Here is an 18,910-nt window from a genome sequence, read left to right as displayed (position 1 = left end):
GCCGAGCCCCGGCCCCGGCCCCGGCCCCGCCGCCAGCTGACAGCCGCCCCCCCGGCGCCGCGGGGCCCGGCACACCGCCCCGGCGCGGCCGTCAGGCTCCCCCCGCCCGCGCGGGGCACGGCCCCGGGGAGCGGCGCCGCTGTCACCGGCACCCCCCCGCGCCGCCCCGCCCCCGCCCGGCGCCGCCCGCCTGTCAGGGGCCCCCCGCCGGGGTCCCCCCGCGGCGCTCCGGGCGCGGGCCCCGCCGGACCGCCCCGCGCACGCCGCCGCCGGGGCCGCCCCGCCGAGGATGCGCCCGCGCCCGCGGCCCGCCGGGGCGGGGATGCCGAGCAGCGCGCGCCTCGGCGCCGGTGCGGGGCGGGGCGGCCCCCGCGGCGGCTCCCCGGCCGCGCTCCCCTCCCCCCGGGCTCCGGGCCTGAGGCGGTCCCGGTCCCCGCCCGCCGCCCGCTCGCTCGCCCCGCTCCTCACCGTGTCAGCGACAGCGCGGCCGGGGCCGAGGACGGGCTCCTCCGCGCCGCATCTTCCCGGCCGCCCGGCGCGGACGGGGCCAGGGCGGGACCCGGACCGAGCGGCCGCCGCTGCGGCCCTGCTCCGAGCCGAGGCGGCGAAACCAAAATGGCGGCGGCTCCTGCTCCGCCGCGAGCGAGCGCCCGGCGCCCCGCCCTCCCCGCGCGCGGCCCCGCCCCCGCGCGGCCACACCCCTCGGCGCCGGCCCCGCCCCCGCCGCGCGAGGCTGCCGCGAGCCCCGAGGCGGGCGGACTCCGCGCGTCCTGCCCCGTCTGGCCCTCGCCGGCTCCCGTAGCGGCCCCGCGTCCTCCCCGGGCTCCGGCGCCGCCGATCCTGTCCGCGGGAAGGAGCTGCGGGCGCCGGTGAGTGCCGGGCCACCGGCCTCGGCTCCGGCGCGGCGGAGGAGGGAGCATCGCTTGGCCAGGGCAGGGAGATCGCCTGGAGCCCCTGCCTGGAACCCGCGGCCCGGCCGCCCGCTTGGCGCCCGCTGCCCTTGGGACCGAGCCGCGAGGCGCGTGGCCGAGCCCGGCCCCAGGCGGCGCGGCCGCGTGCGGGCACGCGGGGACGGGACCCGGCTGCGGGGCCGCGGGAGGGATCAGGCGGAGCAGCGCCGAGGGCCCGGGGAAGCAGCCTGCGGCCTGCCGGGTGCTGGGGCGGGCGGCGTGCGCGGGAGGGCTGCGGGCTGCTGCCTGCTGCAGGAGGGCTTCCTGCTGCCTGCCTGCTGCGGGAGAGCTTCCTGCTGCGTGCCTGCTGCGTGCCTGCTGCCTGCCTGCTGCGGGAGGGCTGCGGGCTCCTGCCTGCTGCAGGAGGGCTTCCTGCTGCCTGCCTGCATGCTGCCTGCCTGCTGCCTGTCTGCCGCGGGAGGGCTGCGGGCTGCTGCCTGCTGCGGGCTGCTGCCTGCCTGCATGCTGCCTGCTGCCTGCCTGCTGCCTGCCGCCTGCATGCTGCCTGCATGCTGCCTGCATACTGCCTGCCTGCTGCCTGCCTGCTGCAGGAGGGCTTCCTGCTGCCTGCCTGCTGCCTGCATACTGCCTGCCTGCTGCGGGAGGGCTGCGGGCTGCTGCCTGCCTGCTGCCTGCTGCCTGCCTGCGCGGGAGGGCTGCCTGCTGCCTGCCTGCTGCATACTGCCTGCTGCCTGCCTGCCTGCTGCCTGCCTGCTGCCTGCGCGGGAGGGCTGCCTGCTGCCTGCATGCTGCCTGCATGCCGCGGGAGGGCTCCCTGCTGCCTCCCTGCTGCCTGCTTGCTGCCTGCATGCTGCCTGCTGCCTGCTCGTTATCTCAGCCCTGCACTCCAGGAGGGAAGCAGGCAGCAGGAAGGTTTGGCCAGGAACCTTCCTCTCCCAGCATAAGTAAAACAAAAAGAGCAAAGCAACACAAAACCAACACCAAACAAATGAAGCCCCCAAAACAGGACATGCCCTTCTGTCTCTGCAGGGGAGATGCTGAGAAGCCTGAAGGGCCTTGCCTGCCAGCCTCAAAAGGTGAGTCCTGGGGCAGCCTGATGGTCTTGGAGGTCTTTTCCAGCCCAGCCACTTCCATGATCCTGTGAGCTGCTGGGCTGCAGGGTTGTGCCCCTGGCTGTGCAGGGCTGTGTGGCAGCCTCTCTGGAGTGCAGCTCAAGAGAGAGATCTGCTGGCGAGAGTCCCAGGGAGAGCCATGAGGATGATCTGGGGGCTTGAGCATCTCCCCTGTGAAGAGAGACTGAGAGCCCTGGGGCTGTTCAGTCTGCAGAGCTGATCAATGTCCATCACCATCTGAGGGGTGGGGGCAAGTGGAGGGGGCCAAGCTCTGTTTGGTGCACAGCAGTAAGACAAGGACCAATGGATCCAAACTTGAACACAGAAGGTTTCACCTCAGCATGAGGAGAAACTCCTTTACAGTGAGGGAGGCCTGGAGCAGGCTGCCCAGGGGGGTGTGGAGCCCTCTGGAGACTTTCAGGACCCAGCTGGTGCAGACTGCCCTGGGGGGTCCTGCCTTTGGCAGGGGGTTGGACTCAGTGATCCCTGGAGGTCCCTTCCAGCCTCTGCCATTCTGTGACTCAGCTCTGGAGGCTGAGGTTGGTGGAGCCTTTAGAAGCAGCTCTGTGCAGGGGGAGCTGGGTGCCAGAGCAGCTCCATGCAGGAGCAGCTGCACCTCCCAGCACACAGCCTTGGGATGCACCTCCAGGCATCCTGGGGCAGCTCTCTGCCATTTCAGGCATCTGGGGTAGGCTGCTCTGCCCCTTGGCAGCTCTGGGCTCCTCAGGCCAGGAAGGAGGTTGAGCTGCTGCAAGGTGTCCAGAGAAGGGTCTGGGGCACAGCCCTGGGAGGAGAGGCTGAGGGAGCTGGGGTTGCTCAGCCTGGGGAGGAGGAGGCTCAGGGGAGACCTCATTGCCCTCTCCAACTACCTGCAGGGAGGTTGTAGCCAGCTGGGGGTCAGTCTCCTCCCAGGCACCCAGCACCAGAACAAGAGGACACAGTCTCAAGCTGTGCCAGGGGAGGTTTAGGCTGGAGGGGAGGAAGAAAATCTTCACACAGAGAGAGAGATTGGCCACTGGGCTGTGCTGCCCAGGGAGGTGGTGGAGTCCCCATCCCTGGAGGGGTTTAGGAGGAGACTGGATGGGTGCTGGGTGAGAGGTTGGACTTGGTGATCTCAAAGGTCTCTTCCAACCTGGTCTGGTCTGTTCTGTCCTATCCTCTCCAGTCCTGGAACCCCTGTTCCAAGGGAGAGCTGGAGGTGCTTGAACCTGTCCAGAGCAGGGCCAGGAGGAGGAGCAGAGGGCTGGAGCTGCTCTGCCTTGAGGCCAGGCTGAGAGAGTTGGGGTTGTGCAGGCTGGAGAGGAGAAGGCTCCCAGGAGACCTCATTGTGGCCTTCCAGGATCTGCAGGGGGCTGCAAGAGAGCTGGGGAGGGAGTGCTGAGGGTGTCAGGGAGGGATAGGGCTGGGGGGCATGGAGCAGAACTAGAAGTGGGGAGGCTCAGATTGGATGTGAGGAGGAAGCTCCTCCCCAGGAGGGTGGTGAGAGCCTGGCACAGGCTGCCCAGGGAGGTGCTGGAAGTGCCACCTAAACATGAGGAGGTTCTGGAGCAGGCTGCCAGAGGGGTGCTGGAGCCTCCATCCCTGGAGTCACTGCAGCCCCCCTGGCTGTGCTCCTGTGTGGCCTTCTCTAGGTGCCCTGCCCTGGGGCTTGGCCTGGGTGACCTCCAGGGCTCCCTTCCAGTCCTCCACCCCTCTGTGACTGTGGAAACGAGCTGAGGGGGTTGGGTTTGTCCCAGAGGTGATCTGTAAAGCTTGTCTCTCTCTCTGCCTTTCCTCCTCAGCTGGACCATGCCTCTGCCCTGCACACAGCAGCCAGGGCTTGCCTGAGTGCTGCTGCCAGCCAGGCCCCGGCAGAGAGACCCAGAGCAGTGTTCTGCACCAGTGAGAGCGACCCTGTGAGTCACTGCCACCACTGCTGCTGGCCCCAGCAGGGGCCTGGGGCTGCCTGGAGCCAGGGGTGCTGCCAAAGTGCTTTTGGGGGGGGTGGGGAGCAGAGAGGGCTCAGGGTGGGAGCCTGCCCCCCCCCAGCCCAGGTCAGGCTGTGCCTGGCTGGGAGCAGGATGTGGTCAGTCCCCTGCCTGAGAGCTCCTGGGCCAGGGATTGATTCCCTCTCTAGAGCTGCCCAGATGAGCCAGGCTGTGCACTGTGGAAGCTGGGCTGGGGCTTAGCTTGGCCTCAGACCCCAGGAATTCACCTCCAGGGCTCCTCTGGCTACGCAGGGGGGGTGGAAAGAAACCCCCAGCTGAGCTCAGCACAGCCCAGCCCCTGCAGCATCATCATTCCAGCCTCACACTCCCTGTCTGAAGCACAGAATGGAGTGGAGTGGATGAATGGAAGGAGGCTGTGAGGTGCTGCTGCCTCTGTAACTGGAGCCTCTCAATCCCCATTCCTCTGGGGTCTCTATGGAAACAGCAGCATGCAGATGATCTTCCTCACGTGATGAGAGTGTCTCTATGGCTTGCACAGAAGAGTCCAGATGGCAAGGATTGTCCCCACTGTCCTGTGCCTACCATGTAGGTTGCCAGGCAACTGGCTGTGGCACTCTGCCTGGCTGTGCCTGGTGCCTGGCAGCAGCCTCCTGGCCTGCAGCAGAGGCCTCTGGCTCCCCCAGCAGCCCTGAGAGCCCTGCCTGCCCCCTGCCCTGCCTGCCCCCTCCCCACTCCCATTACAGATGGATTAAGAAGGCCAGATGAAAACTTCCAGTCTCAACAAGACCCAGCTGGGTTTTTTTCCCCCCTCTGTGCTTTGCCAGCAGCAGAACTCTGAGTGGCTCCAAGGGGAGGAGGGAGATCCCTGAGCCACTCTGGAGTGAGGAGGGAAGGAATGTGCCCCAGGTTAGGCAGCAATGAAGCTGAGACTGAAATGGCCTCTGGAGTCCTGCTCTGCTGGGAGGACTCTGCCATGCACACAGTGCTGCTGAGCTGTGCCCAGCCAGGAGGCCTCCAGCCCTGGGGTGCAATCAGGGAGCCATGGAATTGTCTGGCCTGGCCAAGGCCTCTGCAGAGCATGGAGTCCCACCAGGAAGTGCTCTCGAGCCCAGCACTAAGCCATGTCCCCAAGCACTGCTCTTGAGCACCTCCAGGACAGAAGCCTCACAGCTTGGCAGAGCTGCTGGGGGAGGCAGCCAGAGCTTGGCACAGGAGGCACTCCAGGTCACCCAGGAGGGAGTGCAGAGGGGTGGCCTAAGCACACAAGGCACAGAGCTGGGGCCTAGACCAAGAGCAAGCAGAAAGCTGCTGTGTGAGCACTGCAGCTAGAACAGAGCAGTGAAGGGGGAAGGCAAGGAGGGAGCTGCCAAGGCATGGAGTGGGTGTTGAGATGCCAGAGCAGCCACTTCCTAGAGTGCAGGCAGAGCTCTCCTAGCAGGCACTGTAAATAACTGCAGAAGGATCTGAGCCTGCTGCAGCAGCACTGACCACAAGCCAGAGAGCACAGCTGGGGCCCAGACAGCACTCTGAGCCCAGCAGACCTCAGAGGCTAGGGGCTGAGGGGACCTCTGCAGACCCTCAGGTCCAAGCCCTGCCAGAGCAGCAGCACAGAGCCCAGCACAGGGCACACAGAACACAGCCAGAGGGGGCTGGGAAGGCTCCAGGGAAGGAGACTCCACAACCTCTCTGGGCAGCCTGCTCCAGGGCTCTGGCAGCCTCACAGGGCAGAAGTTCTTCCTCCTGCTGAGGTGGAACCTCCTGGGCTGCAGTCTCCATCCACTGCCCCTTGGCCTGTCCCAGGGCACAGTGAGCAGAGCCTGTCCCTGTCCCTGTCCCTCCCTTCCTGACCCCCAGCCCTCAGCTATCTACAGACCTTTCTCAGCTCCCCTCTCAGCCTCCTCCTCTGCAGACTAACCACCCCCAGGGCTCTCAGCCTCTCCTCCCCAGGCACTGCTCCAGTCCCTTCCTCATCCTCACAGCCCTCCCTTGGACTCCCTCAGCAGATCTCTGTCCCTCCTGAGCTGGGCAGCCCAGAGCTGGATGCAGTGCTCCAGGGGAGGTCTCCCTGGGGCAGACCCTTTGGATAGGACTCCAGAAGGGTCATAGTGCAGTTGAGGAGTTTGGTAGCCAGAAGGACCAGTAGGCTAATCAAGGATGAGGTAAATTAATGAGCACAGAGCCACTGCTGCTGCCAAGAAGCCAAGGTTCAGGCAGGAGCTCAAGGAACCCTTTGGTTATTGCCAGGTAGCAGTTCCCTTCCCTTTAGCCCTTCCCAAGGCCTTGCCAGCAATGCCCTGGGACAGTTCCTGCTCTGCAGTGCAGGTTCCCAGGAGGTGATCCCTGTGAGGCAGCAATCCCTGCCTGCTCCACTCCACTCTGCATCCAGAATGCACCTGAGCCCTAACCCTAACCCTAAGCCTCACTCTGCCCCCTGGCAGCAGGCTCAGCCTGCCCTGGGGCTTACAGGCTGTCTTTGCTCCACTCAGATCCACTCTGCCCCCTGGCAGCAGGCTCAGCCTGCCCTGGGGCTTACAGGCTGTCTTTGCTCCACTCAGATCCACTCTGCCCCCTGGCAGCAGGCTCAGCCTGCCCTGGGGCTTACAGGCTGTCTTTGCTCCACTCAGATCCACTCTGCCCCCTGGCAGCAGGCTCAGCCTGCCCTGGGGCTTACAGGCTGTCTTTGCTCCACTCAGATCCACTCTGCCCCCTGGCAGCAGGCTCAGACTGCCCTGGGGCTTACAGGCTGTCTTTGCTCCACTCAGATCCACTCTGCCCCCTGGCAGCAGGCTCAGCCTGCCCTGGGGCTTACAGGCTGTCTTTGCTCCCCAGGCCAGGCACAGCCAGCAGCATGAGGGTCGCCACTACAGCATCCCACTGGAGGAGGTGAAGGTTGTGTTTCCACATGGGCTGCCCCCTCGCTTCCAGCAGCAGGTGCTGTGCCCAGGAGCAGGGCTGGGGGCAGGGCTGGGGGCAGGGGGGCAGCTGCTGGGCCCTGCAGCAGGGCTGGGGGCAGGGCTGGGGGCAGGGGGGCAGCTGCTGGGCCCTGCAGCAGGGCTGGGGGCAGGGGGGCAGCTGCTGGGCCCTGCAGCAGGGCTGGGGGCAGGGCTGGGGGCAGGGGGGCAGCTGCTGGGCCCTGCAGCAGGGCTGGGGGCAAGAGCCAGGCCCCTCTGGTCTCTTGGAACCAAGGTGTGCTGCAGGAGGCCATTCACTGCCCCTGGCCCTCGCTGCTCTCTGCCAGGCAGGAGGCAACCCAGGCAGGGTGGTGGCAGAGGGCTGGGAGGGTCTCCCCTTGGGCAGCATCTTGTCAGAGAGTGCAGCAGGTGGGGAGGGACCCTCCAAGGGCCTCTTGGCCACCCCCTGCACTCAGCAGGGACACCTCAGGCTGCTCAGGCCCCCAGCAAGTCTGACCTTCAGTCTCAGTGCTGAGGCCTCCACCTCCTGCCTGGGCAGCCTCTTCCAGTGCCTCTCCCCCCTCCTGGTGCAGAGCTTCCTCCTGATGTCCAGCCTAACCCTGCCCTGGTTCCTCATCCCATCACCACAGGCCCCTGGGCTCAGCTCCTGCCCAGCTGGCTCCTGGTCCTGCTGACATGAAGCCATGCAGCCAGTGCTGCTGAGCTCCTTACCTCTGAGCACCTGAGGCACATCTCCCACAGCCCCTGAGCCAGGCTGCCTCCTCAGCTCAGTTTATATCAGCAACAGGCCCAGTCCTGCCTCTTGGCTTCAGCTGTGAGCCAGCCCCTGCTGGGAGGGGCTCAGGCTCTGCCAGCAGCTCCTGCAGCCTCCCTGCCAGAGCTCAGAAGAGATTCCTGACCTGGGGAGCAGTGCTGTGAGGTGACTGAGCCCTGGGGACCTGCTGCAGCAGCTGCTCTGCAGGCACAGCAGGGGCAAGTCCCACTTGAGCCACCTGATAAGCTTCCCCTGGTGGGCAGGGGGGCAGCAGTGGGCATGGAGCCCCTGTGCAGTGCCAGGCAGAGGTGGAGTGGTGCCAGCAGCTGCTGTGGTGTGCCAGCAGCTGCTGTGGTGTGCCAGCAGCTGGCTCCTTCATCCTCTCTTCCTCCTCTCAGATCAAGACCTTCAATGAAGCCTGCCTGATGGTGAGGAAGCCAGCTCTGGAGCTCCTCACTTACCTGAAGAGCTCCAACTTTGCCCACCCAGCTGTCAGATACCTGATCTGTATCCTTCAGCATCCCCTCAAGCTAGAGGGCAGGCTAAACACCAGGGGAGTCTGCACAGCTGGGGATGAGCCTCTGCTGCCTGCTGTGCTCCATAGGCTCCAGGAGGGCCTCTGCAGCCTGCACACCCCCAGCTCTCTCAGCCTGGCCTCCCAGCAGGGCAGCTCCAGCCCCCTCATGGCCTTCTCTGGCCACTTGCCACCCAGCAGGCTGTCAGCACAGCTGAGGGCATGGCAGCCACAGCTGGGATGAAGCAGAGAGGCAGAGGAGCAGCTCCTGGGGCCAGGTTTGCTGCTGACCAGCAGCCTGACCCAGTGCCAACCTTCCTGTCACAACCTTTGAGCTTCCCTGAGGCCTTTTACAAGGGGATTGCAGTCAGTGAGGATTCCAAGTGGCCTTCCAGAGCTTTCCTTGACAGCCCTCCTTGGAGATGGTGAGAGGGGAACAGGGAAGACCATGACCCTGTGCCACGTGGTTCACTACTGCATGAGGCAGGGCTGGCTGGTGCTGCACATCCCTGATGGTAAGAGCTCTGCTGTGCTAACTCAAGAGCAAGGCTCAGGGTGGGGGGTGGGAGCTTAACCTCTCTTTGTCCAGCACAGAGAAGGCTTCTGAAGCACACAGCCCCCTGAAGCAAGCAGGAGCTAATTGCCTGCCTGCAGCTGCTCTGCCAGCCTTGCAGTCAGCCCCACTGCTGTCAGGGGTGGCAGGAGACATCCTCTGTGCCTCCCCTGCTCTCAGTGGGGGCTGATCACCACCTCATGGCAGAGTCTGCTTAGCAGTGGAGCAGAGGAGGAGATCCAAACACCCCCCCACAAAACAACCCCCAGCCAGACCAGCCCCCAAAGCAGCCCCCAAAGCAACCAACTCTTCCCTCTGCTTACAGCTCACCTCTGGGTGAAAAACTGCAGGGAGCTGCTGCAGTCATCCTACAAGAAGGAGAGATTTGATCAGCCCTTGCAAGCAGCCTTCTGGCTCAAGAACTTCAAGACCTCAAATGGACACTTCCTGCAGGAGGTTTGCAGAGCCTGCCTGGGCCAGGAGCTCAGCCCCTGGCCCCCAGGATCACCTGGGGCACTGGCAGAGCAGCAGGGAGCTTGCCCCTCTGCTCTGCCTTGCTTCCCAGCCTCATCCTGGTTCTCTCCCCTGCAGATCAAGACCCAGAGGAAATATGTCTGGGGCAAAAGGGAGAGCACAGAGGAGGGCAGACCGCTGGGTGAGGTGGTGGAGCAGGTGAGGAGCAGCAGCTGCTGCTGTGGCTGCAGCACAGATGGCCTCTGGAGGTCACACAAATGGCTCTGGGAAGTGGAAGGCAATTCCCTACCTACACAAACCTGGCAGTGGAACATGTGGCAGATCCCAGCCTGGGCTGCATCCAGAGCAGGTCCAGAGAGGATTCTGCCACTTTGCTCTGCTCTGGGCAGACCTCACCTGGGGTACTGCAGCCTGGTCTGGAGCCCTCAACACAGGAAGGAGATGGAGCTGAGGGAGCAGCCCAGAGGAGGGCCACAGAAATGGTCAGGGGGTTGGAGCAGCTCTGCTGTGAGCACAGCCTGAGGGAGCTGGGGGTGGTCAGCAGGGAGAAGAGAAGGCTCCAGGGAGACCTCATAGAGGCCTTCCAGTACCTGAAGGGGCTACAAGGATGGAGACTGTTCCCAGAGGCCTGCAGTGAGAGGCCAGGGCCAAGGGCTCCAAAGCAGAGCAGATTTAGACTGGGTGCTGGGAGCAAGCTCTGCACTCAGGCTGCTGGGACGCTGCAGGAGGCTGCCCAGGGAGGTGCTTGGGGCTCCCTCCCTGCTCAGGGTGAGGCTGGACAGGGCTCTGGGCTCATCTAGGGGAGGATGCCCCTGCTGAGTGCAGAGGGGGTTGGACTGGCTGAGCTTTGGAGCTGCCTTCCCAAGCAGAGCACTCTCTGAGCCTGTGCTGGCTCCGAGCCCTCCCTCCGGCGCTCGCTGCCTCCGCGCAGACTCTTCCCTCCCTTGGCTGCCCCCCCGGAGCGGGCAGGCAGTGCCCAGCTTTGTGCCAGCTGTCTGCTTTTCCCCCTGGCAGGGCCTGGCTCGTGCCAGGGTGGCCTGTGATGCCGTGGGGGTCGTGCTGAGGGAGCTGAGGCAGCAGTGCCGGCCCGGCGCCTTCCGGCTGCTGCTGGCGGTGGACGGCGTCAACGCGCTCTGGGGCAGGACCACCCTGAGGAAGGAGGACAAGAGCCCTGTGAGAGCTGCTCTGGGGGCGCCCCAGGGGAGGTGGGGGTGGGCATCTTCACCCCAGGGGGCAGCAGGCACTGGCCCAGGCTGCCCCTGGTGGAGTCTCCAGGCCTGGAGGTGTTTGGAGGAGGAGCTGGGGGCAGGGAGGTGTTGGGTTGTGGCTGATGGCCTCAAGGTCTCTTCCAACCAGGCCCCTCTGGGACCCCACTGCAGGGGAGGGCAGGGGAGGAGGTTTTGCTCAGCTGGAAGCAATTCCTTGGAGGGACCTGCAGAGTCCAGGTGGTGCCTTAAGCAGCTTGTGCTGAGGGAGTTCTCTCAGCAGGACACCAGCACCCACGCCTGGGGTCAGCACTGCCCTCTGCAGCACAGCTCTGGCTGGATGCTGAGGGGAAGAGAAGCTGAAGGATGCAAAAGCTCCTCCCAGCCTAGTCCAAAGTGGGGGAGGGAGATTTGTGCCCAGGGTAGAGCCTGGTGGCAAAGCAAAGTGATCCAGGCACTCCTCCCCAGGTGTCTCCAGAGGAGCTGACCCTTGTCTACAACCTGAGGAAGATGATGATGAACAATTGGGTGAGTCCCAGCCTGTGCTTTCTGGGGGGGCTGTGTCTGAGTCCCAGCAGTTAAAGCTCTGTGCTGCCAAGCACAAAGCTTCAGAGGAGAGCAGAGTCTGACAGGGGCCAGGAGCTCCCCAGTGCTGCTGCCACCCCCCAGAGAGAAGCTGAGCAGGTCAGGGGCACAGCAGGGCCAGGCCCCAGCTCGTGAGCCTGACCCAGAGCTGCTGAAGAACCTTTGGAACACTTTGGTTTATTAGTTGTAGAATGGTTTGCTGGGGGAGGGCAGCTCCTGCTGCTGCTTTTCCATCCATTGGATGCCAGCAGCAGCCTTCAAAGTGTACAGAAAAGTCCTTTTCAAAGCATTGAACCCTGAAGTAGGTCCAGAAGAGGCCACAAAGGTGATCAGAGGGCTGGAGAACCTCTGTGGGGACAGGCTGGGAGCTGGGGCTGTTCAGCCTGGAGAAGAGGAGGCTGCAGGGAGACCTCAGAGCAGCCTTCAGTACCTGCAGGGGCTCCAGGAGAGCTGGGGAGGGGCTTTGGACAAGGGACTGGAGTGACAGGACAAGGGCTGATGGCTTTGAGCTGGGAGAGAGGAGACTGAGACTGGAGATGAGGAGGAAATTGTTGAGAGTGAGGGTGCAGAGAGCCTGGCACAGGCTGCCCAGGGGGGCTGTGGCTGTCCCCTCCCTGGAGGTGCTCAGGGCCAGGCTGGATGAGGCCCTGAGCAGCCTGGGCTGGGGGAGGTGTCTCTGTCATGACAAGAAATCCACTCTGCAGAGTTCTGGAGTTGAATTCCCTCCAGGATCAAAGAGGAGAGACCTCCCTTCCAAACCCAGGACCTCCCTTTCCTATCCAACCCATGGCACAGAGGTTGGCTGCAGCTAAAGGGTTTCTGCTCTCCCTGCAGAATGGAGGTGCCATTGTGGCAACCCTCAGCCAGACTGGCTCCCTCTTCAAGCCCAGCTCTGCCTACCTGCCCCAGGAGCTGCTGGGAAAGGTAAGGCACAGTCTCCTGGGGGGGTTTCTGCTCTCCTCCCTGGGAAGCAAGCAGCCATCCCCTGAGGGAGCTGCAGAGCTAGCTCTGGAGCCTCTTCAGCTCCCACCTTTTGTGTCCTGCTTTGAGATGGCTCCAGCCCAGCTCGTGGCTGCGCTGCACCCTGTGGCAGGCAGCTCCTGCAGGAGCAGGCAGCGCCAGGCTCTCACCCCTGGCTCTCCTCCCCAGGAGGGCTTTGATGCCCTGGACCCCTTCGTCCCCATCCCGGTGCCCAACTACAGCCCGATGGAGTTCGAGAGCTGCTACAGCTACTACCTCGACCGCAAGTGGCTGCAGCACGAGAAAGGTCCGGGGCCGCCCGGGCAGAGCCTGTGCGGGGCGGCGGTCGGGAGGGCTCCGGGGGGCGGCCGGGAGGAGGGCTCCGGGGGGCGGCGGCCGGGAGGAGGGCTCCGGGGGGCGGCCGGGAGGGCTCTGGGGGGGGCGGCCGGGAGGGCTCTGGGGGCGGCCGCAGCTGGGAGGGCTCCGGGGGCCGCAGCCGCAGCCCCAACGCAGCTTCTGTCTTGCAGCGCACACAGAGGACGGGAAGGAGGAGCTGCGGTTCCTGAGCGGCTCCAACCCGCGGCAGCTGGAGCGGCTGGTGGCTCCGCTCTAGCGCAATAAACGGCGGCGGCGGCTGCGCCTCCCCTGCCTCCCGGTGTCTGTGTCTCTCTGTGCGCCCCGCGGCGGCGCTTCCGCCCTGGCCTGCGGCACTTCCGCCCTGGCGTGACGCACTTCCGGCCTGGCCGCGGGCACTTCCGGGCCGGCGCGGCGCGGCGCGGCGATGCCGGGCGAGGCGGTGACCCTGCAGCTCGGGCACTACGCGGGCTGCGTGGGCGCGCACTGGTGGGGGCTGCAGGTGCGGGCCGGGGCCGGGAGCGGGGCCGGGGCCGGGGCGGGGGCCGGGCCGCGGGGCTGAGCCGCACCCTTTCCGCCGCAGGCCGCCGCGCTGCGCGGCCCTACCGAGCTCCGCCCCAGCACGCTGCTCCGCGCCGGGCGGGAGCCGGGCGGGCGCGAGACGCACACCCCGCGCCTGGTGGCGCTGGAGCTGAAAGGTACCGGGGGGCGGGAGGGGAGCGGCCCCGCCGCGGGAGGAGCCTGCCGTGACCGGGCGCTCTTGCAGGCGGCGTGGGCGCGCTGAGGCTCAGCGGGGCGGACGCGGAGGCGCCGGTGAGCTGGTGAGTGCGGGGCGGCGGCGGCGGGCGCGGGACCGCGGGCCGGCAGCTGCCGCCGCTCTGTGTTGCAGGGATGGGGAGGTCGCCTCCTACCTGGACTGCGATTCGGCTGGGAGCTCCGCGCCGCGGGACGCCGGCAGCCGGACGGTGAGCCCGGGGGGGGAACCGCGTCCCGGAGGCCGGCGCAGGGTCGCCGCCTCCCCCCCGCAGCTTCTCTCGGCCTTTGCTGGGACCTCCTGCCCGGTAAGGCGCCGGGGAGGCGGCGGAGCATCGCCTGACAGCCACCTCCGGGCTCTTTCCTAGGGAGATGCTTCCGGTGGGGGGAAGCGGAGCTCCAGCGCTGCCGCCACAGGTCTGCCCTTCTGTGTCCCTGGGCCGGGTCTGGTCTGGGGGGCGCTGGCCCGGGGGCTTTGGGCTGCTCTCAGCGAGCTGCAGGAAGGGCAGAACAGGTCCTGGGACAGGGAGCTGAGGATGACCTCCCTCAGCTGCTCCTCCCCAGCCCTGTTCTCCAGACCCTTCCGCGGCTTCGTTGCCCTTCTCTGGCCCTGCTCCAGCCCTCAGTGCCCTTCTGGCAGCCCCAGCCTGCCCCCGGGCTGCCTCACCCCTGCCCAGTACAGACCTCTTCACCTCTGTCTCTCATTCCAGGCACGTCTGCAGCCTCTGCCCAGCTTGGTGGTTCCCAGGAGCTTCCCTCTGGCAGCAGGGTGCAGCTCTGGTCTGATTACCTCAACGTCCCCCTGCACCCCAAGAGCCTCTGTGTGCTCCGGCAGTACCTGCACGAGGGGTAGGGCCCAGGGGCTTGGGTCAGGACCTGGCACCCAGAACAGGATCTTCCTCTTGCCTTGGAGGAAACCTTTCCCCCCTCTCCTTTGCTGCAGGGACTGTGGTTGTCTGGAAGCCTTTGGGCAGGGTGAAAGCCTCCTGCAGGACCCAGGCTGTGCAGAGGAGCTGGAGGATCGGCTGCACTTCTATGCTGAGGAGTGTGATCAGCTGCAGGTTTGCCAGCCCAGGCCAAGCCTCCCTTGCTTGGGAGCCAGCTCCTGCTCAAGGTTAAAGCTCAGCTGCCACCATTCTGTGATTCCCTTTTTCCCCCCACAGGGCTTCCAGGTCCTCTGTGACCTCCACAATGGATTCTCTGGAGTTGGAGCCAAGGTGACAGAGCTGCTCCACGATGAGTATTCAGGCAAAGGAATCCTGACCTGGGGCTTGACTCCAGTCATGAGTGATGAAGGAGTAAGTGGGCAGTGGGGGGTGGCACTTGCACCCCCAGTCCCTTGCTCGCCTCTGAGATGCTGAGGATTGGATTTTGCTTCCCCCAGGACCTTCAGAAGAATTGTTACAGACTGATGAACACAGCCCTGGGGATTGTTCACCTCTCCACTCACAGCTCCCTCTTTTGCCCCCTCTCACTCAGGGGCAGCCTGGGACTCAGGCCACGACCTCCTGTCAGCTTCCCCTACATAAACTGTGAGGTAGGCAGGGTCCAGAGGCTCACCCAGCAGCACCTCCCTGGGCAACCTGTCCCACTGTCTCCCCCTCCCTCCCTCCCTCTCAAGAATTTCTTCCTCCTCTCCACTCTCAATCTCCCCTCTCCCAGCTCAAAGCCACTGTCCCTCGTCCTGGCACTCCCAGCCCTCTCAAAAGTCCCTTCCCAGCTCTCCTGGAGCCCTTCAGGTACTGGAAGGCTGCTCTGAGGTCTCCCTGGGGCCTTCTCCAGGCTGAACAGCCCCAACACTTCCAGCCTGTCCCCCTAAGGGAGGTCCTCAGCCTCTGGTCACCTTCATGGCTTACCCAGGAGCTGCTCCCACAAGTGGCTTTTGCTGTTGTCACTTCCATGTCCCTCCCTCCCCAGGCATCACTGAACTACCACAGCAGTGCAGTGCTGGCAGCAGCTCTCGACACCCTCACTGCTCCCTACCGGCTCTGCTCCTCTCAGGGCTCCATGCTGCACCTGGCTGAGTCTCTCAACTTCTCTGGCAGAAAGGTCAGGGCCTGGAGAGCAACCTCCCCTCCCTCCAGCTCTGCCTGAATGCTGCAGGCCAGAGCTGCTGTTGTGTCACCCATCCTGCCCCAGGTGGATGTGGGGAGCTGGTTCTGTGTCCTTTATCCTCCTCTGGCTTGCAGGTGGTGGCTGCCTGGGCTGCTCTCCCCTTCCCTGCCCTACCTGGCTGCTCCCTGGCAGATACTTTGTCTGCCTACCAGCAGGATGTGCCCTGGAAGCTTCTCTCTTCCTGGAGGGAGCAGAAGGTCAGCTGCTGCTTTGCTCAGTCTGTTGTGCTACGAGGGATTGGCAAAGCCAGCAGCAGCAGCAGGTAATCAGTGCTGGAGCTGAGAGCTCTGCTGCTCCCCACAGCAGAGGCTGCTTACAAACCCCTCACAGGCCCTTGAGGGTCAGCAGGATGGGGATGAAAATCATCCACTGAGAGTTGGCCACTTCTGTGCTGCCCTCAGAGCAAAGCAGCTGAAGCAGCAGCTGAGGCACTGCCACCTTCCCTCAGGCCCTGCCTCTGCTTCCTTTGCAGCCCCTGCCCAGCCAAGCAGCCTCTGTCTGCACTGCACAGCTGTGGGAGCACCCAGCAGGTTCTGCAGCACTACCTGCACACAACCTTCCCTGGGGCATTCAGGTTGGTCAGAGGCTGCTTTTCAGCCCTGCACCTTCAGCCTGGGGAGCAGAAAGGACTCTGAGGTAACTCCATTCCCCTCTGCTTACAGCACAGCCCACGTGCTCCAGCAGCCCTGCAGCACTCTGCCTCCATACCCCCAGTTCTTCTCTCCTCTTCTGACCAAAGAAGGCTTCCTGCAGGACAAAGCTCCCAGTTACCCCTCAGCAGGTAAGAAGCACAACAGGGAGGGCAGTGTGGGGGCAGCAGGGGCTAACAGGCAGAAGAATCTGAGTTTTAAAGCCCCAAACACCTTTGAGTGCTGTGAGGGCAAAGAGTTCCTCAGCTGCTGTGCTAGGCTGAGTTCATAGAGTCACAGAACTGCCAGGGCTGGAAGGGACCTCAAGGACCCTCCAGTTCCAACCCCCTGCCATGGGCAGGGACACCTCACACCACAGCAGGTTGCTCACAGCCACCTCCAGCCTGGCTGCAAACACCTCCAGGGCTGAGGCTTCCACCACCTCCCTGGGCAGCCTGGGCCAGGCTCTCACCACCCTCCTGGGGAACAACTTCTTCCTAAGGCCCAATCCACCTCTCCCCTCCTCTAGCTTGGATCCATCCCCCCCAGTCCTATCCCTCCCTGACACCCTCAGAAGTCCCTCCCCAGGTTTCTTGCAGCCCCCTGCAGATCCTGGAAGGCCATCAGAAGGTCTCCTGGGAGCCTTCTCCTCTCCAGCCTGCACAACCCCAACTCTCAGCCTGGCCTCACAGCAGAGCAGCTCCAGCCCTCTGCTCCTCCTCCTGGCCCTTAGGTTCAAGTAAAGCAACTGCTGCAGAGCAGCAGAGGGAAGGGAAGGGAAGGGAAGGGAAGGGAAGGGAAGGGAAGGGAAGGGAAGGGAAGGGAAGGGAAGGGAAGGGAAGGGAAGGGAAGGGAAGGGAAGGGAAGGGAAGGGAAGGGAAGGGAAGGGAAGGGAAGGGAAGGGAAGGGAAGGGAAGGGAAGGGAAGGGAAGGGAAGGGAAGGGAAGGGAAGGGAAGGGAAGGGAAGGGAAGGGAAGGGAAGGGAAGGGAAGGGAAGGGAAGGGAAGGGAAGGGAAGGGAAGGGAAGGGAAGGGAAGGGAAGGGAAGGGAAGGGAAGGGAAGGGAAGGGAAGGGAAGGGAAGGGAAGGGAAGGGAAGGGAAGGGAAGGGAAGGGAAGGGAAGGGAAGGGAAGGGAAGGGAAGGGAAGGGAAGGGAAGGGAAGGGAAGGGAAGGGAAGGGAAGGGAAGGGAAGGGAAGGGAAGGGAAGGGAAGGGAAGGGAAGGGAAGGGAAGGGAAGGGAAGGGAAGGGAAGGGAAGGGAAGGGAAGGGAAGGGAAGGGAAGGGAAGGGAAGGGAAGGGAAGGGAAGGGAAGGGAAGGGAAGGGAAGGGAAGGGAAGGGAAGGGAAGGGAAGGGAAGGGAAGGGAAGGGAAGGGAAGGGAAGGGAAGGGAAGGGAAGGGAAGGGAAGGGAAGGGAAGGGAAGGGAAGGGAAGGGAAGGGAAGGGAAGGGAAGGGAAGGGAAGGGAAGGGAAGGGAAGGGAAGGGAAGGGAAGGGAAGGGAAGGGAAGGGAAGGGAAGGGAAGGGAAGGGAAGGGAAGGGAAGGGAAGGGAAGGGAAGGGAAGGGAAGGGAAGGGAAGGGAAGGGAAGGGAAGGGAAGGGAAGGGAAGGGAAGGGAAGGGAAGGGAAGGGAAGGGAAGGGAAGGGAAGGGAAGGGAAGGGAAGGGAAGGGAAGGGAAGGGAAGGGAAGGGAAGGGAAGGGAAGGGAAGGGAAGGGAAGGGAAGGGAAGGGAAGGGAAGGGAAGGGAAGGGAAGGGAAGGGAAGGGAAGGGAAGGGAAGGGAAGGGAAGGGAAGGGAAGGGAAGGGAAGGGAAGGGAAGGGAAGGGAAGGGAAGGGAAGGGAAGGGAAGGGAAGGAGGCTTTGGTGGCTTTTTAACCCCAGCTGTTTGTCCCTGCAGCTGTTGAGAGTGTTCCTGTCCTGGCAGCCCTGCAGGCTTCCCCTGTGCTGCAGGCTCTGCTCCGCAGCCTGCACAGGGACCTGCAGCAGCTGGACCTGCGGCGCTGCCCCAGCTTCTTCTCTGCTGGGGTGGAGCAGGAGGACTTCCAGGTGGCCTTGGAGGAGCTGAGGACTCTCTCCCAGTGCTATGAGGCAGGGCTGGGAGCAGAGGAGTCTGAAGATGAAGCAGATTCTGACTAACTTCACCTTTATTGCCAGAGAGAGCAGAAGATCCTCAGAGTGGCTTTGGAAGCCAAGGGGAATGCTGTGGAGGTGACTCAGCTGCTCCTCTGCTCTTCCTCTCAGCTCAGCCCTGCTGCCAAGCCTGGCTGGAGCTGGCCAGGTGGTGCTGTAGAAGCTGCTTTGGGGGGGCTGGGGGCTGGTTTTGTATGTTGAACAAACAAACCACCAAAGAACTCTGCAGAGTTGCTCTGCTCTGCCTCTTGGGCACAATAAATACAGAACTCAAGCCTGGAAGCCTCCCCCCAGAGACAGGCACCAGGAGGGGAAAAGCTCAGCAACAGCAACACAGAGCTGGAAGCAGCCAACTATGCTACACTATTTACAGCTCCCTCCAGGGGCCCAGAGCTTCCCCAGGGGGTGAGGTCAGTGTCCACAAGCATCACCTCTGTCCTTTCCTTGTTGGAGCTTCCCTGGGTAGGGCCTAAGGGCTGTGCCCAGCCCAGAGCCTCTCCACTCCTCGAGTCTGGGAGGTGCAGCAGGAAAGCAAACACCAAAGTGCAGGACCTGTGCAAGCAGCACCTGGCTAGCAGCAAACAGCTCTCCTCAGGCAGGCAGGAGCCTGTGCAGCTCCCCCTCAGTCATCAGGCTCTTCCTCAGAGAGCAGAAGGTCTTTGTCTGACAGCTGGTCTGTGTTGCTGGTACTGGTTGCATCCTCCTCATCTTCAGAGCTCCCATCACAGGAGGTGTGGAACAGCCTCATCAGTTCCCTGAACCTGTGGGAGACCTGCAGCAGGAGGAGGGAAAGCCAAGGTCAGCAGGGGCCCCAGGTGGGGATTCCCTGTTGCAGGGCAGCAGCTTTCTGCTTCTCCATGAAACAAACCCAAGGCCAAACACAGAGTCAGGGTTGTCAGGGTTGGGTCCTCAGCTGAGAGGGAGGAGCAGAGCAGAGGAGTTCAGGTTCAGGCCATGCTGGCACACTGCTCAGAGGACTTCTCCAATCCAAGTGGAAGATCCAAGCTCTTTGCACCTCCAGCA

The 18,910-nt window shown here is 63.9% G+C and overlaps 4 protein-coding genes across 11 annotated transcripts in view; 2 read left to right on the top strand and 2 right to left on the bottom strand.

The window, feature by feature from the left end:
* Nucleotides 1-612, bottom strand: part of ASH1L (ASH1 like histone lysine methyltransferase) — a 58,000-nt gene extending 57,388 nt beyond the window's left edge. The window contains 1 exon segment of the mRNA XM_068168857.1: nt 469-612. The gene's annotated coding sequence lies outside the window, so the exon portion shown is untranslated.
* A 170-nt stretch (nt 613-782) lies between these two features.
* On the top strand, nt 783-12,558 carry DAP3 (death associated protein 3). Of its 2 annotated transcripts, XM_068168858.1 has the most exons (13): nt 783-869; nt 1,941-1,987; nt 3,805-3,918; nt 6,781-6,882; nt 8,016-8,124; nt 8,554-8,646; nt 9,010-9,140; nt 9,276-9,356; nt 10,173-10,331; nt 10,832-10,891; nt 11,783-11,872; nt 12,098-12,215; nt 12,436-12,558. In XM_068168858.1, exons 2-13 carry the CDS (start codon nt 1,946-1,948, stop codon nt 12,519-12,521), a joined length of 1,185 nt encoding a protein of 394 aa, XP_068024959.1. In that variant the 5' UTR covers nt 783-869; nt 1,941-1,945; the 3' UTR covers nt 12,522-12,558. The 2 variants fall into 2 exon arrangements, with proteins under 2 accessions (XP_068024959.1, XP_068024960.1); XM_068168859.1 differs by lacking the exon at nt 6,781-6,882.
* A 108-nt stretch (nt 12,559-12,666) lies between these two features.
* Nucleotides 12,667-18,161, top strand: MSTO1 (misato mitochondrial distribution and morphology regulator 1). Of its 7 annotated transcripts, none has more exons than XM_068168861.1 (15): nt 12,667-12,764; nt 12,846-12,960; nt 13,029-13,083; nt 13,152-13,227; nt 13,384-13,432; nt 13,726-13,864; nt 13,959-14,076; nt 14,179-14,313; nt 14,400-14,552; nt 14,933-15,064; nt 15,205-15,392; nt 15,603-15,704; nt 15,793-15,911; nt 16,337-16,498; nt 17,655-18,161. In XM_068168861.1, exons 1-15 carry the CDS (start codon nt 12,690-12,692, stop codon nt 17,891-17,893), a joined length of 1,857 nt encoding a protein of 618 aa, XP_068024962.1. In that variant the 5' UTR covers nt 12,667-12,689; the 3' UTR covers nt 17,894-18,161. The 7 variants fall into 7 exon arrangements, with proteins under 7 accessions (XP_068024962.1, XP_068024967.1, XP_068024965.1 ...); XM_068168866.1 differs by having other exon boundaries at nt 16,359-16,498; nt 17,655-17,741; XM_068168864.1 differs by having other exon boundaries at nt 16,348-16,498; nt 17,655-17,741.
* GON4L (gon-4 like) overlaps nt 17,884-18,910 on the bottom strand; it is a 29,183-nt gene continuing 28,156 nt past the window's right edge. Inside the window, exon 30 of the mRNA XM_068168860.1 lies at nt 17,884-18,659. Within this exon, the coding sequence (XP_068024961.1) occupies nt 18,510-18,659 (150 nt within the window). The 3' untranslated portion in view covers nt 17,884-18,509. The remainder of the gene's footprint in view (nt 18,660-18,910) is intronic.

Source organism: Melanerpes formicivorus, unplaced genomic scaffold, assembly GCF_026170545.1.
Source record: "Melanerpes formicivorus ecotype bairdi unplaced genomic scaffold, bMelFor1.0.p_v2 SCAF_158, whole genome shotgun sequence".
Taxonomy (NCBI): domain Eukaryota; kingdom Metazoa; phylum Chordata; class Aves; order Piciformes; family Picidae; genus Melanerpes; species Melanerpes formicivorus.
The sequence above is the reverse complement of the archived record's forward strand: the minus strand, read 5'-3'. Positions and strand labels throughout refer to the sequence as shown.

Coding starts and splice junctions, on each gene's coding strand:
- MSTO1 (XM_068168861.1), top strand. CDS start 12,690: ATGCCGGGCGAGGCGGTGACCCTGCAGCTCGGGCACTACGCGGGCTGC. Junction 13,433..13,725: donor CTCCAGCGCTGCCGCCACAG/GTCTGCCCTTCT, acceptor CTCTCATTCCAG/GCACGTCTGCAGCCTCTGCC. Junction 14,077..14,178: donor AGGAGTGTGATCAGCTGCAG/GTTTGCCAGCCC, acceptor TTCCCCCCACAG/GGCTTCCAGGTCCTCTGTGA.
- DAP3 (XM_068168858.1), top strand. CDS start 1,946: ATGCTGAGAAGCCTGAAGGGCCTTGCCTGCCAGCCTCAAAAG. Junction 9,357..10,172: donor TGGGTGAGGTGGTGGAGCAG/GTGAGGAGCAGC, acceptor TCCCCCTGGCAG/GGCCTGGCTCGTGCCAGGGT. Junction 10,332..10,831: donor GGAAGGAGGACAAGAGCCCT/GTGAGAGCTGCT, acceptor ACTCCTCCCCAG/GTGTCTCCAGAGGAGCTGAC.